Here is a 16,346-nt window from a genome sequence, read left to right as displayed (position 1 = left end):
CAAAACATTTCTTTATTTTCTCGTCTCCCTTTGCCCCATTATGTTCCATGTGGTGGAGTAATCTTTCTCTGCCCCTACACGGAAAGTGTGCAAATTCTGACTTTTTAGTCCACTCTTAAGTAACTGATAATTTTGGGGCCGTGTTAACATGCAAACAATCTCAATTTAGAAACTAGAATATTGGGTCCATTCAAGGTATTATTCAAATGTCAGTTTTTATAGGAAAACAACTCCTCACCCCCTCTCCATACACACCCCTGACTCTTTTTCTCATTTGCCCTTTTCTTGGGTTTTAACTTCTTAGGAATTTTTCAGATTTCTTTGCTGAGGAATTCTCCAGATCAGGGACAGATGCATCTCTCACTAGGTGGCCGTTTGTGACTCCATGTTTCACCCCTAGGAATCTTGCCTTCATCCCCATGTTCCTGCCCCTGTAGGTGGCGTTATCTGACAGCATCTGAGTTATAACTACTTGCCCATGAAGTATTTCTTCTTTTGATTTTAATCACTGTCCAACCAACTGGAGACCGGCCGCATGCATGTTTAGCTTCCTTGGGAGCAAGCCAGGCCCCAGTCCCTGTGTCTCTAAACTTGAGGAAACATGTTCAGACTTTCCCATTACCCCTTGAAAGTCCCCACTACTAGTTGGAGATGAGGGAAGTAACACCTCCAAACTTCATCCTCTTTGGGAGAAAGGGTACTAACAAGACGGCAACAACTTGCTCCAAAGAAATATTGTCACAAATCTTCTCCCTTTCTTCACTCAGACCACCTTTCAGAGCCTCTTTCTGATGAAGTAAGGGGACATTGAGTCAGGAAACTGATTTTCAGAAACTATGTTAAGTTCTGCATAAGGTGACCTGACTGACCCTCATCCCATTTCCTGATTCTATTGTGTGGGCACTTGGGCCAAACAGGTGAGACAGGAAGAGGCTGGCTCACCACAGTTGGAACCTGGACACATTAATATACTTTATGGTGCAGTTTTAGCCTCATCATTTTAGTCCCCTCCATTTCCCAATTTATTTTTCTATATTTCCTTAAATTTTTTTCTCCTTAAGAAAGAGGCCCACTGGGATAACACATTTTTTACCTTTTACTTTTTCTTTTTTTCTCTTTTCTGTTGACTAACTTTGGTCAAATACATTAGAAAAATGCCCTTATCTTCTAGTCAACATAACACTTCCCTTACGTGGGATTGAAATGTAGCCTGTTTGAATAATGGAGAGCTCATTGCTGGGTAAAAGGCATCCCATTTCATTGTTAGCTTAAGCTGTTAGAGAGCTCACTCTCAAATTATGATTTACTTATATGAGTCCCCACTTCTTTATACTTCACATCGAAAGACAGCTTTGAGTTTTTCACTCTTTGGCTCAAATTCCCCAAATGGGGCCCAACGACCTTATAAATAAGGGCCACAATCCTGACCCCAGCTTTTAAGACCCTCAGTGGTCCGATCCCATCCTGCCCATTCATCCTGGTTTTATTTCCTGGTATATCCCAACAGAAGCCCCATATTCCTGCCCACCCGGATGGCTTGCCATTCCTCGAGCTCTGCTTTCGCTTTTCCACTTACGTGTCAGTACTTATGTCATTTCTTCTCCAATTCATCTGCCAAACTTCTACCTATCTCAGTCTAATATCCCTATATTTACCGGATCCTGCCCATCTCAGAAGTCCAGCTCAAAGCGTCTCCATTCTCTGATGACCTCAACCCCCAATAACTTCTGACTTTGTATTCTTATAACAGAGAATACAAACTCATAGAGCACTTCACGTGTTTTATCCCACATAGTAGACCCCTGTATCTGTTGTGGGTTAGTTTCCCCAGGAAGCAGGCTCTGAGATAGAGATTTGCGTGTAGGACGTTTCCTGGAAAGTGATCTTGGGACCAACATTTGTGCAGGAATGAAGGAAAGAGAACTGGATGAGGAGAGACTGAAAAATGACTCAGTCACATGAAGCCCTGGGATCCCTAAAGCTAAGTTGTCCATGCAAAGTTGTCCCACGCTGGGGCAAGGGTATATATATATATATATATATACACACATATATAATATATAACCCATACTTATTAGTCATTGGAGGTGGACTATACCTGGGAGGGGGCATGACCTTGGCAACATGCCCTTCTTCAGTCAAGGAAAAATCCTGGAAAGGGACTCAAGTGACCGCAGCCAACACCTGCAGAAGCTGGGGAAATGAGAGTTCATTCCTACATGGGGACCTGTGCAGCACAACATGGAGTCTCCTATAGTCCAGCCCTTGTGCCACTCAGATCAGTCTGCTTCCAAAATAAGCTTTGGGAGCAGCCCCTCTGGATTCTGGTTGCTGTCTTTTGCTGGAGGAAACACACAAGGGGAACATGAGTAGGATTGACTGCAGTCCATCCCAGCTATACCTAGTCTTGAGACAATAACCAATACTCATCTTTTTCCTTTTCTATAATCCATTCTGTTTCCCTTTCACCAGGGCTTACCATGGTCTAGGTGACTTACCTGGTGAGATGACCCAGCCCCTTGACCTTCAAGGGTCTGAGCCTCCAATCACCATGTCCTTTTGGGCCATGACTGTTGCATTTGTCTGTATACATCAAAATTGGATGAGGGAATATTACAGAATGCCTAAGTTTATCATCTACGTACCAAATGTATTCTTCCCTGCCAGCGTAACTGTGTGTGAGTGCAGCCCTCAATATCCTCCTGATGATCAAGGTCACTTAGCCCTTCCAGCATAACTCCTCTCCTTCCTGATAATCTTTTGGGACAAGGAGACTGAAATGACTGGGTAGCTGCAACAGCAGTCAGTTTAATAAAACTCTTGCCATGACCCCTGTGGGAGTTTTTCCTCTCCTGGGAACCAGAACTTTTAAATTTATAGAGCCATATTTGTAGATTGCAAGTACAAATTCCCCTAATTCGCCTGGAATGGAGGTGAATAAAGCCACTTCAGCTTGGTTCCAGGAACCATGTATTCTAACTTGTGGAGACACCACACCATATAATGATTATTGATTTAAAACTGCATCCTGGAAGATGTTTCCCCTTTCCAAGCTAGCACCTCAGATAATCCATTCTAATTGCTGTATGAGGCTAGCTGCTTCTGGGTGGTATGGTGTGTGATATGTCCAGTGGATCCCATGGAGGTGCCCATTCTGCACCTCCCTTGTTGTAAAGTGGATCCCTTAATCGGATACAGTGTTAGGTGGGATCCTGTGTGAATCAAACACCATATAAGTCCTGGTATGGTCACATTAATTGAGACCCTGCAGGTAAAAGAGGCAAATCCAGACCCAGAGTGGAAGGGGACCAAAGTAGGCAATTTCTCCCAAAGTGGTTGCTTGGTCTCTTCGTGGAATGGTGCTGATTAAAGGGCTTGGTTTTTGTTTCTGTTGCTGTCAAGTTGGACATTTGGCAGCAACCGTTGCTCTATCAGTCTTGGTGAGTAGGAACCCACCTGTTGGGCCACGCAAAACTTCATCCTCACCATCATGGCTAGTCTGTTCATGTGCCCTTTGTGCCAGCGCTGCAGTGACTGTTGACAGAGGCTGGCTGACATCAACTGCCTAATCATTTTGTTTACACAGTTAGTTAGTGCCTGTTGTTTGGTGGGTGCTCTCTGTTAGGGGTTACAATGTGATACAAAGATCTCCACACTTTCTTCCCACTTTCCTAGTCCTCCAAGAAGCAGACACCAAGATGGAATTAGACATACAAGAGATGTATTGAGAAAAATGCTTGAAAGGAAGAAATGAGGAGGGGACAAGAAGAGGCTCTTGGGAGACACATAAGACTGCAGTGCTGATTTAACCCCTGTGGGGGAAAAAAGGAAGGAAGGAAGGTGGAACACAGAAGGTCTTAGATTGTAGTGCAGTTCTAAGAAAGTTTTTGCAAAGTTGGTAAGACGGTTCTTGAGCTAATGTCATCCATCTGAAGAGCGCCCCCCCCATCTTTCAGTAATGAGTCTGCCTTGGTATCCCCACCTTGCTCAGTTATTAGCTGTCCACTATGGGCCCGTCTGGTTTTTGTGAAAGCCAGACGAATGAATTTAAAGTGGATTTGTAGAAACCACCCCCCTTGCATCTTTAGGTCTTTAAGGGTGGCACTAATATCTCCCATTTCCCCTAGAATGCTTCTTTGGTTTGTTTGGGATTTTTTTTCCTTCTCCTGGCTGAGGGTGAGGGCTTCATCTTTTGGCTTTTCCCACTATGAGAGCTCTTACTTTACAGGCAAGGAACTGATGTGGGGGTTCTACCAATTACCAAGTATGTCCATCTCAGTTTTACATTTGGGGACCAGGGAAATGATCATTGGTGGGTCCATAGACCCAGTGCCTCCACCAAGAGCTGGATCTAGACTAGCATTCCAGACCTCCAGGTGTCAATGTCAGCTTGGACCCTGCATCCAAAAGACCTTCAAAATGGTTGAGTATTCCCCTTTCTCCAGTGTGCAGAGTTCCTGAGTACATTTTCATAGGTTGCTTTGGGAAGGGACGGAGGAAGTAATGATCATATACCCTTTCTATACTCTTGCAGGGTCTTTCCTTGGGGGACTTGCCTCCCCACTTCAGGAAAGAAATTCTGGGTCTAAGAACTGAGTCTAAGAACCTACATCTGGAAACTGGGCAATGGATTGTGACTCTTGATTGGGATAGCTGTCCTTAGCTTCTCTCATATTCATCCTTGATTTATTTCGACTATAAAGATTGAGCAATGCTTTTGTTGGCTGCCATTTATCTTGCCCCTGAGAACTCTATGTTCTTTTTTTTTTTTTTTAAAGATTTTATTTATTTATTCATGAGAGAGAGAGAAGCAGAGGGAGAAGCAGGCTCCCGAGGAGCAGAGAGCCCATTGCAGGACTCCATCCCAGGACCCTGGGATCATGACCTGAGCCGAAGGCAGACACCCAACCATCTGAGCCACCCAGGTGCCCTCTATGTTCTTTTAACTAACTCTATAGCTTTCTGTGGATCATGTTCTTCTGGGCCCAACTTGTCAAGGATGGTTAAACACTGCCACCTGGCTTCTATTGTATAATGATTTCGTCACCCCCATTGCTATCAGAGAGCTCAGTTCTGTAATGTCATCTCTTACTTTCAGCCCTCAGAATCTACTCCCACCTCTCCCCCTACCCTCCTAACTGGTAGCTAGGGTTAAGTCATGACATACTCTGGCGGCACAAGTGCTGAGTATGTTAATAAAGGAGAGGGACTATATCTCTAAAGAGGTACACTCACCCAAGATACAGGATTTGACATTCTAGTTAGATCCTTGGGAGGTGGTGCTAATTGCTGCTAGGGTGTTTTTTTGGAAGCTTGGAGAAAACAGTGGCCTACATTTAGTGAACTAGAAATGCCAGAGCTATTATGGCAGATGGTGAAAGAAAAAATAAAAAAAATTCTTAGAACAGGACATGCTAGAATGAAAATACTATGAAAGACTAGAAAACCCACTATACTCCCCTGATGGGCTCAGAGAACATTTAAAAACAACAAGGAATGTTCTAGCAAAAGGGTCATCAGCAGTATAAGAAGCTTGGCAGTGTTTTTTTCACAGTTAGAGTAACATTTTAATAGTTTTCCCCCCCATTAAATAAAATAAGAGTTCTTTTTGGTTAATTAGTAATATGGAAAGGCATAAAATTGGGAGAAAAAACACTGAAATTTCATCACCCTGAGAAAACATCATTAACATTTTGGTGATCATTCTTTCCTGCGTTTCTCTATACATTTGTATACACCCTTGTATAATTTTATATTCGTCGAATATCGGATCTTCTATTGGAACTCTAGAGTCCTTTCTTTTAAAAAACAATCTTATTTCCTCCCACCACTTCTCTCATATACCCAGTCGAAAAATGGCCATCCCCCACCATCCAAATCAATGTTAATGTGCTGCTTATTCATGCATCACTCTTCTCCTGCTTTTAACACATGTAATTTTCTTTTTTCTTTCTAATTTATTTTTTCACAAAAATGGGATATTTTATAGACTTCTCCATATCTTGCTTCTTTCTCTTAGAACGTCATGTAAACCTACTGCAAGTTAACTGTTATAAATCTAACTCATTCTTTATAATGATTACAAAACATTCCAGAATGTGCAGACATTACCATCATTCAACAATTCTGTTACTGAGAAGCATTCACGTGGTTTCCAGGTTACTATGAATGATCTTGCAGTACCTACCCTTTAATATATTTCTTCAAGCACTGGTTGAATAATGTACACTAACACTGTACCAGGGATTGACATAAAATTTCCTAGTCTCTTTTTTCTGTGAGCCGGTCTTTCCCTCTTCTGAAAATCAAGTCTCCATGGACTTATTTTCAGAATTTAAATCTTCTAATTAGGATTTCTAAAATAAAACCACCCTCCACTCTGCTGTCAAAGTTATTCTTACAAATCACAAGTGATGTCCTTTTCCTAACTCCTAACTGCCTACAAGATAAAGACCAGATTTCTCAATGGGCATTCAAAACCTTCTCTAGAGGAGGATGAAAGTAAGTTTTCCAATTAATTTCTGTTTAGCTGCTATCCTATCCTACACTTGGCAACAAGGAGCAGCTTGCTAGTTCCCCTGCCACAGGGTCTTTCCACACTCTCACTTACCCAGTCATCTCTTCCATAATGCCGTCACTAATAATGACAAGCATAAGTTGTCATAAACTCTTTTGCACTTCCAGAGCTCTTGTTACATTTTTTTAATACAAATTTTATTTGGAATAATTTTAGATTTACAGAAAAGTTGCAAGATATTACAGAGAGTTCCTGAAGACTCTTCACTCAGTTTCCCTTACTGTTAGCATCTTACATTACCATGTTATATTTGTCAAAACTAAAAATCCAACATTGCTAACACTGTTACTGTTATCTAAACTCCAGACTTTATTTGGATTTCATCAGTTTTTCCACTAATGTTCTTTTTCTGTTTCAGGATCTAATCTAGGATACAATGTTGTATCTAGTCATCATGTTGCTGATATTCAATTTTAAGTGCATTATATATATATACATATATATATAGAGAGAGAGAGAGAGAGAGTCCAGTTTTTTATTTATTTCTGGCAGGAGAGTAAACCTAGTCCTTTTTTCTCCATCTTGACTAAGAGCAAAATCTAAGATTAGTTTAGTTTTGTTTTTCGTTTGTTTTTGTTTTTGTTTTTGAGAGAGGGAGAGAGAGAATCTCAAGCAGGCTTCATGACCAGTGCAGACCCTGATGTGGGGATGGATCCCACGACCCTGAGATCATGACCTGAGACGAAATCAAGAGTCGGACACAACCAACTGAGCCACCCAGGCGCCCTAAAGTCTAAGACTAGTTTTATTTTTTTAATTTTTTAAAAGATTTTATTTATTTATTTGAGAGAGAAAGAGAGACAGCATGAGCAGGGGAGAGGGGCAGTAGGAGAGGGAGAAGCAGACTCCCCGCTGAGCAGGGAGCCCGAGGTGGGGCTCGGTTCCAAGACCCCAAGATCATGACCTGAGCCCGAGGCAGACACTTAACTAACTGAGCCACCCAGGCGCCTGTTAAAATTAGCTTTAAATAAAGAAAGAGCAAAACATTTTCTTTGTGATTAAAAAAAATATTTATCCCACATTTCAAGGATAATATTTGTCTAAAAATAAAAGAAAAACTTCTTTAAGTTAAAAAATGGGCTCCCTCTGGCAAATGCCACCAATATAGCTTAATGTTAATGTAAATAAAATTGTTACTTCAAGGCATACTAGAAATTTGAGAATGCCATTGCTGTTAACAGATTCCACATATATCTGCAATTCCTCACCTCACTGCCTCCATTCTCTATTTATCCAAATCTCCCTCACCTACAAAATGGATAGAGAGCTGCAAGAATGAGAATAATTTTTAAGAAATTCTTTCCTTTCTGATTAGGTGGTATGTAAAAATAAAGTCAATCCACGTTGATTCACACTAATCTATTGCCTTGGCTTTGCAAGAATTGCTGAGCATCCCTTACGGCCCCAGCAAGCATTATAAGATAGAAAGAAATATGACAAAGCAAAGGTGAGAAAACAAATTAAACCAGGTGTCTACTGAAAAAAGAATCTATTGATGTAATTCATCACATTAAGAGATGAAACTAGAAAACACTGTGCTCATCTCATAAAAACATATGATAAAATTCACATCCATTCCTTATAAAAACTCATAGCAGAGAGTAGAAGGAAACTTCTTTACCCTGATAAAAAGGCACCTACAAAACCCTGCCACAAGCATCCTAATGGTGAAACATTATAAAATTTTTCTTAAAAATTATGCATCATGCATTTTATTTCCACTTCTGTTCAACATTGTACTGCAGGTCTTGGTCAATACAGTCAGGCAAGAAAAATATTCTACAAGCTTTGAAACGAAAGAAGCAAAATTTAGTAGGTACAATTGTAATGATTTCTTGCAAAGAAAAAAAAACCCCAAAATATCTACATTAAAATGATTGAAACTACCAAGGGATCTGGATAGAAAATTAATATCTAAAAATTTATTTCATTTCTATGCCTCAACAAGAAAGAATGAAGAGATGGAATACTAAAAGTGACTATTTGTGAAAGAAAAAAGAAATTTGCTAGAATAAATATAATAAAAATATGCAATATATATATATATATATATATATATATATATTTTAAACTGGAGAATGGCTTATTCAAGTGTTCAAGCAGGTAAGTAAAAGAAACCAAACCATACACAATGCCCGAACCATTTCTGGAGGGACGTGACCTGCCTGCACTCTCCATGACTAGCTGTTTGGTGAACAGTCAGGACGAACACAAACAATACACATTAGGCTGGAGAGAGCTGCCAGTTTTCCTAAGAGAGGACAAAACTCATTTTTCACTAAGTTCATGGAGAAACTCCCCATCACCAACAAGCCTTTAGGTCACCAACTTTGTTTTGGACCTATTAAAATTCTTGAGATTATCCCGAATTGGTATTTTTTCTAATACTGCCCAAATAAACCTAGCCTTTAATAAACCTAGAGATCACAGGCATCAATGCACATATGCAATATTTTTATGGATAAAATTATAAAATTTTTTCGAAGGTTATTAAAGAATGCCTAAACTGGTTGGCAAATCTATTGTATTAATGATAAGGAGACCCCGAATCAGTAGAATATCAATTCTCCCAAATTATTGACTTAGAATAATACTAATCAAAATCCAAACATTTTTCATGGAACATAACAAGCTGATTTTTAAAAAAATTCAAATCCAATTAATTAACATATAATGTATTATTTGTGTCGGGGTACAGGTCTGTGATTCATCAGTCTTACACAACACCCAGCGCTCACCACAACACACACCCTCCCCAGTGTCCATCACCCATTCTCCCATTCCCATCCTCCCATCCCCTTCCCCTCCAGCAACCCTCAGTTTGTTTCCTAAGATTAAGAGTCTCTTATGGTTTATCTCCCTCTCTGGTTTCATCTTGTTTCATTTTTCCTCTCTGATTTTTAAAATTTATTTGGAAAAGCAAAATGTCAAACCAACAAAATCTCTAAAAAGAACTAGACAAGGGAGAGGGGAAACAGGAAACTTGTCCTGTAGGTTGTTAAGATTTAATATGAAGCTACAATCACATGGATGAATGGTATCAGCCCAAGGATAGACAAATAAATCCATGGAACTTAAAAGAGATCCAAGAAAGAGACCACACCACATCAGTAAGGGTAATCCTTGATTATGCTGTATAAGGAATGCACCCTGAAATAGCTTTACTTGCCACAACACAGGTTTCTTTGTCACGCATATCACCAATTAATGAAGCCATCTGGCTCTCCCTAGTCCTCTCCTCCAACTTGGAGATCTGGGCTGCTTCCCTATTGCAACTCCTTGGGGTTCTTTGCTTCTAGCCCCAGGGTAAGAGACCACATGGCACATAAAGACTCCCACATGCTCTTAACTGTGGCACATCCCTCCCTCCCACATTTCCGTTGTTAAGAACTCAGGCACATGGTCTCAACACAACTATAGGGAAGGCTGGGAAATGCAGATTTTTTCTGTATCCCCAGAAACAAAAAATGATATGATGAACCAGCATTATCTCTGCTGAAGAGTATGAAAACTTATACCTGACAGAATTGGCATAGCTGATCCCTGAGGAAGGTATTAACGATTAACAAATGACACTATGAAGAAAAAAAGGAACTCAAGTCCTTCTTTACACTGCACACAAACAAATAATTTTCAAATAGATTTAAAAACTTAAATAAGAAAGACAAAAGACAAAACTAAAAGACAGCCTACTGAATGGGAGAAGATATTTGTAAATGACATATCTGATAAAGGGTTATTGTCAGAAATATATAAAGAACTTATACAACTCAACATCAAAAAAATAGAAACCCAAAGAAACCCCCAAATAATCCAATTAAAAATGGGCATAAGACATGAACAGACATTTCTCCAAAGAAGACATACAGGTGGCCAACAGACACATGAAAAGATGCTCAACATCACTCAACAACAGGGAAATACAAATCAAAACCACAGTGAGATACCACCTCACACCTGTCAGAGTTGTTAAAACAAAAAACACAAAAAACAACAAGTGTTGGCGAGGATATGGTAAAAAAAGGAACCCTCATGTGCTATTGGTGGGAATGCCACTGTGGAAAACAGTATAGAGGTTCCTCAAAAAATTAAAACTAAAATTATCATATGATCCAATAATTCCACTCTGTATTTACCCAAAGAATACCAAAACACTAATTCGAAAAGATGTACCCACACTTATGTTTATTGCAGCATTGTTTACAGTAGCTAAATTATGGAAGCAGCCCAAGTGTCCCTCAACAGATAAATGGATAAAGAAGATATAGTGTATATATACAATGGAATATTATTTAGCCATTAAAAAGAATACAATCTTACCATCTGCAACAACATGGATGGATCTAAAGAGTATAATGCTAAGTGAAGTAAGTCAAACAGAAAGACAAATACCATAGGTTTCACTCATATGTAGAAACTAAACAAGCAGATGAACAAAGGAAGAAAAGAGAGAGAGAAAAACCAAGAAACAGACTCTTAAATATAGAGAATAAACTGATGGTTATCAGAGCAGAGGTGGGGGAGGGAATGGATGAAAGAGGTGAAGTGAATTAAGAGTGCATTTATCATGATGAGCACTGAGTAATGTATAGAATTGTTGAATCATTGTATTATATGCCTGAAACTAATACAACACTGTATGTTAACTATACTGGAATTCAAATTAGAGAAAGAAGAAAGGCAAAAGAAATATAAGAGAATACCTTTAAGACCTAGGGATTGGGAAAGAGTTCTTAACACACAGTAAAGCACAAACCTAGAAGGAAATGATGGCTAAAAATACATCATACAGAAAGAGAAAGGAGAAACAAACTGGTACAAGATATTTTCAATACATTTAACTGCCAAAGTGTTAGTATCTAGATTATAAAAAGAAATTCTACTAGTTGACTGTTACAAAAAATAATTGAATGGAAATAATTGTTCTTCATTAGTAAGTCAGAAAATTAGAATTAAAATTACATTAAAGATTCCATTTCAATTCAACCATTCAATTGGAAAAATTAAAAAGTCAGGCAGCTTCAAGTGTTAGCAAGGAGGAGGAGCTATAGGAAATCATTTCCACTACTGGTGAAAATAGAAACTGGTGTAAAGGGTTTGAGAAATAACTTGGTACTATTCTATGAAATTAAAATATGTGTACCCCCAAGAAATAGCAATTCCACTTGTAGACAAATCCCAACACATGGGGACCGTGGCTACATTTTTCAACACAGATGATAAACTTGAAAATAAAATGTTGAGTGAGAAAAATAAGATACAGAAGGATATTTATAGTACACCATTTTTATAGAGTTAAATCAAGCAAATCTAAGCGTATCTTAAGAATCTACACATTCAAGAATCCAAACGTGTATTTAAGAATCCATACTATCGGGGAAAAGTAAGGGAAGGAGCAAAATGAAAATTTAAGGTAGTGGATACCTTTGGGGCTGTGGCAGGGAGACAGTGGGGACACGGACACAAGGAGCTTCAAGGACATCCAATAACGTTGGATTTCTTAAGTGGCATAATGGGTTCCCAGACATTCATCTTATAATGTAATCAGTGAATATGAATATAAATATTCCCTTATGCATCAAATATTTAATTTTTAAAATTAAAACCACCCAGGCATGCACACGCACACAAAGGAGAAGAAAGAAGTAAGTACTCCCATTCAACAGAGTTATTGATTTGGCAGGTGCTCAGGAGCAGAAAGAATGAGAAAGTGCATGTTCTCTTTTTAACACTTAGTCTGTAGCAAGATCCTCTTTTACCATTTAAAGTTTGTTTCCTTTTCACAATTACCTAGAAGCCCCTCCCAGTATAATTTATCTCATTTTCGCTTTTTATTTAACATCAAAATTCTGTTTTATTTTTTTCCCAGTGGCCAGGTTTTATCTGCTCTTCCTAGAACCTCCAGGCAAGTTCAGATTCTGCAGAATCTTACTACAACATTCGAGGTAAATTCTCCTTCATTTATCTTTACAGGTGACCCTTGAATAACACTGATTTGAACTGTGGGGATCCACTTACACCCAGATCGTTTTTTTTTTTTCTGAGAAATACAGTATACTACTGTAAATGTATTTTCCTTATGATTTTCTTAATAACATTTTCTTTTCCCTAGTTTAATTATAAGAATACAGTATATAATACATACAACACATGAAATACATGTTCATCAACTGTTTATGTTATCAGTAAGGATCCAGTTAACAGTGGGCTATTAGTAGTTAAATTTGGGGGAAATCAAAAGTTATGTGAAGATTTTCAACTGCATGGGAGTCGGCACCCCTAACCCCCACATTCTTCAAGGATCAACTGTACGTTAGCCTCACTAGGTGTGAATTTTGTGTACGATGTTCTCTCATACGTTGTCTGAATTACATATAGTTGGTATATTTTGAAATAGAGAGCGAGCAGGGGGGAGGGGCAGAAAAAGAGAGAGAGAGAGAAAGAATCTTAGGCAGGCTCCATGCCCAGCAAGGAGCATGACACAAGGCTCGATCTCACGACCCTGAGATCATGACCTGAGCCAAAGTCAAGAGTCAGACCTTAACCAACTGAGCCACACAGGCGCCCTTAAGCCCCTCTTCTTATAGCCGTCTCCCCCTTCCCATCATCACATGATTTTGCTGGTTGCTAAAATCAAAACTTCTTCATTTGTGCTATTGGCTTTTCAGCCAATTTCATAATAATTGTACTTTGGGAATGAAAGTGTGTACTTACAAAGATGTTGTGATAACAGAAGTCCAATAGAACTTTGTTTATACAACAATGGTTTGTAAAAGGAATAAGTATCAAACCACAAGGGAACATTTATTAAAATCTTCATGCCCAGGACCCATCTCCCCAGAATGCTTAAGGTGTAGAAAGCTGACAAGAGTTACAAAATGTCATGGTAGAAAATTGATGTCTCCCTATTTGTCAGTTAAGGTTCTCCAAGAAGCAGACATCAAAACCAGATTAAAGATGCCAGGGATAGGGGCGCCTGGGTGGCTCAGTCGTTAAGTGTCTGCCTTCAGCTCAGGTCATGATCCCAGGGTCCTGGGATTGAGCCCCGCGCCGGGCTCCCTGCCCAGCAGGAAGCCTGCTTCTCCCTCTCATACTCCCTCTGCTTGTGTTCCTTTTCTGTCTCTCTCTCTCTCTCTCTCTCTCTCTCTCAGATAAATAAATAAATAAATAAAATCTTAAAAAAAAAACAAAGATGCCAGGGATGGACTAGGGGGGGAATGCTTGTGATGGATGAAGAGGAGGAAGCTAGAGACGGTAGGGGGCACTTTCAGACCGTGACGCAGCTCTGACCCTTGTGCAGAAATGGAGATTCTCTAGGGTAGTTCTGATGAAGGTTTAGCTAGACCAGTGGTGCGTCCTTAAACCAAAGCTACCTGGAAGAGGAAACCCAGATCTTGCAGAAATGGGCCTGCAAGAATATGCCCTCGGTGCTCAATCAGTGGCTGGCTGCAGCCCTGGGGCAGCTTGGCCTCAGTCTCCAGTGGATCAAGAGGTACAGGGGCTGGGAAGGGCACTCAACTATGCTCCTCTCAACAGAACTGAGTGGTGCGTTTTTATGGCCACCACACCACGGCCAGAGGACATACCACCAGAGGAAGCATCAGAGTTCTTGTTCTGCCACTTCCTACATGTATGATTTTAGACAAGTTGGCTATGAGCATTAATTTCTTCATTATTTCCAATGAAATAATGACAGTGAAAATAATAACACCTGCCCAGCCCATAGCAAAGTGTAATTATAACGGTCAAAGGAAATGGGTAAGAAAGTGCTTGGAAAAAGCCCAGTAAAATAGAAAAAAATGTAAGTATTATTGAAAGGCATTGCCCAAAGTCCATAATTAGATTAAAGAAAAGGAATACTGACAGGATAATAATAATATCAAGGACATGGAATTTTTATTAAAGAAAATCAACGCTTAATTAACTTTCTAGACAGAATTGCATTTCTCCTTTACACATCTGACATACACAGCCAGCTTTATAGTTGGGTCAAAAATGTATTTATTCACTCATTTATTCTTGTCTCACCAAATATTTATTGAGTGCCCTATATGTCCTAGGCCCTCTTTAGCAACTGGGGTTACAGAGAAGAATAAAACAAGCCCCCTGCAAGATAAATGTTTACACTACCACGTGTGTGAATGGTGACTGGTTACCAGTGGCCAGGAAATGTCTTTTTCATTTCTCCTATGGACACATTCTTATGGCTTTAACTACAGATGAGAATGATGCGAACAACAATTTTTGTTTTCATTTTTTCCCCCTTGAAAATGCAGATTGTTCTCTGGCAGCCAGTAACAGCTGAATTTATTAAGAAGCAGAAAGAAGTCCATTTTTTTGTGAATAAGTCTGATGTAAACAATGTGAAAGCCCATTTACATGACAGCACAATTCAATTCAGGTAGGCACCATTCAATATTTATTGAGTAGTCATTATAAGCACGTATGATGCATTTTACTAGCAGACAGTATAATTGCTTCCTGGAAAAATAAACACTTATGTTGAACATGGCAACATGGAAATCTCCAAAGTGGACTGGTGATAAGGCCCCAGTGGCTAGCTCTGTGACCTTGGACAAGTGGCTTAATCTCTCAAGACCTAGGTCCCTTATCTGAAAATGCCTCAGACTCAGCGATCTGAGGAGCCTCTTAGAGTTCCTCCTTATTCCTTCCTTCTTGTAGTTCTACTCTGAGCCTAGACCTGGGGAGCAAAATTGTCATTCACCTTAGTAGGTTTGGTGGTATTTCTTGAAAAAGCAGTGCTAAAGGGATCTGGCTTCCTCCTTGCTTCACAAGGTCAGTGAACATTCTTGAATGTCTGGCCCTAAATGAAACACTGTATCAGAGGCAATTTCTGTTCAGACTCCATGTCCCTTACTCTTGGATTCTCCTGTGTCCAACGTCTCCTTCCTGCATCCACTGCCCAAGAGCGGGTCTTCCACCAGCTACCCTAGTACTTCCTGGAGGCCATGCTCTAGTCTGTGTATCAATGGGCAGCCTTTGGATAAGCCGCTATAATAATTATTTTTTTAATATTTTATTTATTTATTTAATTGACAGAGAGAGGACAGCGAGAGAGGGAACACAAGCAGGGGGAGTGGGAGAGGGAGAAGCAGGCTTCCTACGGGAGCAGGGAGCCTGATGCGGGGCTCGATCCCAGGACCCTGGGATCATGACCTGAGCCGAAGGCAGTTGCTTATCCAACTGAGCCACCCAGGCGCCCCCGCTATAATAATTATTAATAATATGTTATAGGTGTTTACTGCCTTTCAGGGACTGTGCTGAGCCTTTATATACATTGCTTCATTTAACTCTTATTTAACTCTGTGAGATAGATACTATCCTCATTATGCAGATGGAAAAATGTTTCATATTCACAAAGGAATTTTGCAAGATCATACCACATAGAACATAGCAGAGCTAAGAGTTGAACTCAGACTCTTCTGATGTCAAAGCCTTGGCTTTTATCCGTTGGCCTTAAAAAAAGAAAAAGGAAAATGATATTAAAATGATAGCTAACTTTCAAACTGTTCATCCCAAGTGAAGGAACAGCTTAATTGAGTTAAAATGTTTGCCTAGTTAACAAGGTGGTACTTCTGAAGAGAATTAAACAAGATGACTTTCCAGTACCTTCCCTTTCCCTGTGCTTCTATTTCTCTAGAGGTCTGATCATCTTTGGCTATGCAGAACATCTGGTATAGGTCAACGGTTGTCGCAATGAAAAACAAAAAGAAAAGGCTTTCTGCTTCTCCTTGGTCCTTAACTGAAA

At 39.7% G+C, this 16,346-nt stretch overlaps 1 protein-coding gene across 1 annotated transcript in view; it reads left to right on the top strand.

Moving 5' to 3' along the window:
- The window catches only part of CPB2 (carboxypeptidase B2), a 50,751-nt gene that overhangs the window by 4,430 nt on the left and 29,975 nt on the right, over nt 1-16,346 (top strand). The window contains exons 3-4 of the mRNA XM_027590179.1: nt 12,447-12,522; nt 14,854-14,978. Of these exons, the coding sequence (XP_027445980.1) occupies nt 12,447-12,522; nt 14,854-14,978 (201 nt within the window). The remainder of the gene's footprint in view (nt 1-12,446; nt 12,523-14,853; nt 14,979-16,346) is intronic.

This window comes from Zalophus californianus, chromosome 3, assembly GCF_009762305.2.
Source record: "Zalophus californianus isolate mZalCal1 chromosome 3, mZalCal1.pri.v2, whole genome shotgun sequence".
NCBI classification, from domain to species: domain Eukaryota; kingdom Metazoa; phylum Chordata; class Mammalia; order Carnivora; family Otariidae; genus Zalophus; species Zalophus californianus.
This window is presented reverse-complemented; position numbering and strand designations above follow the sequence as displayed.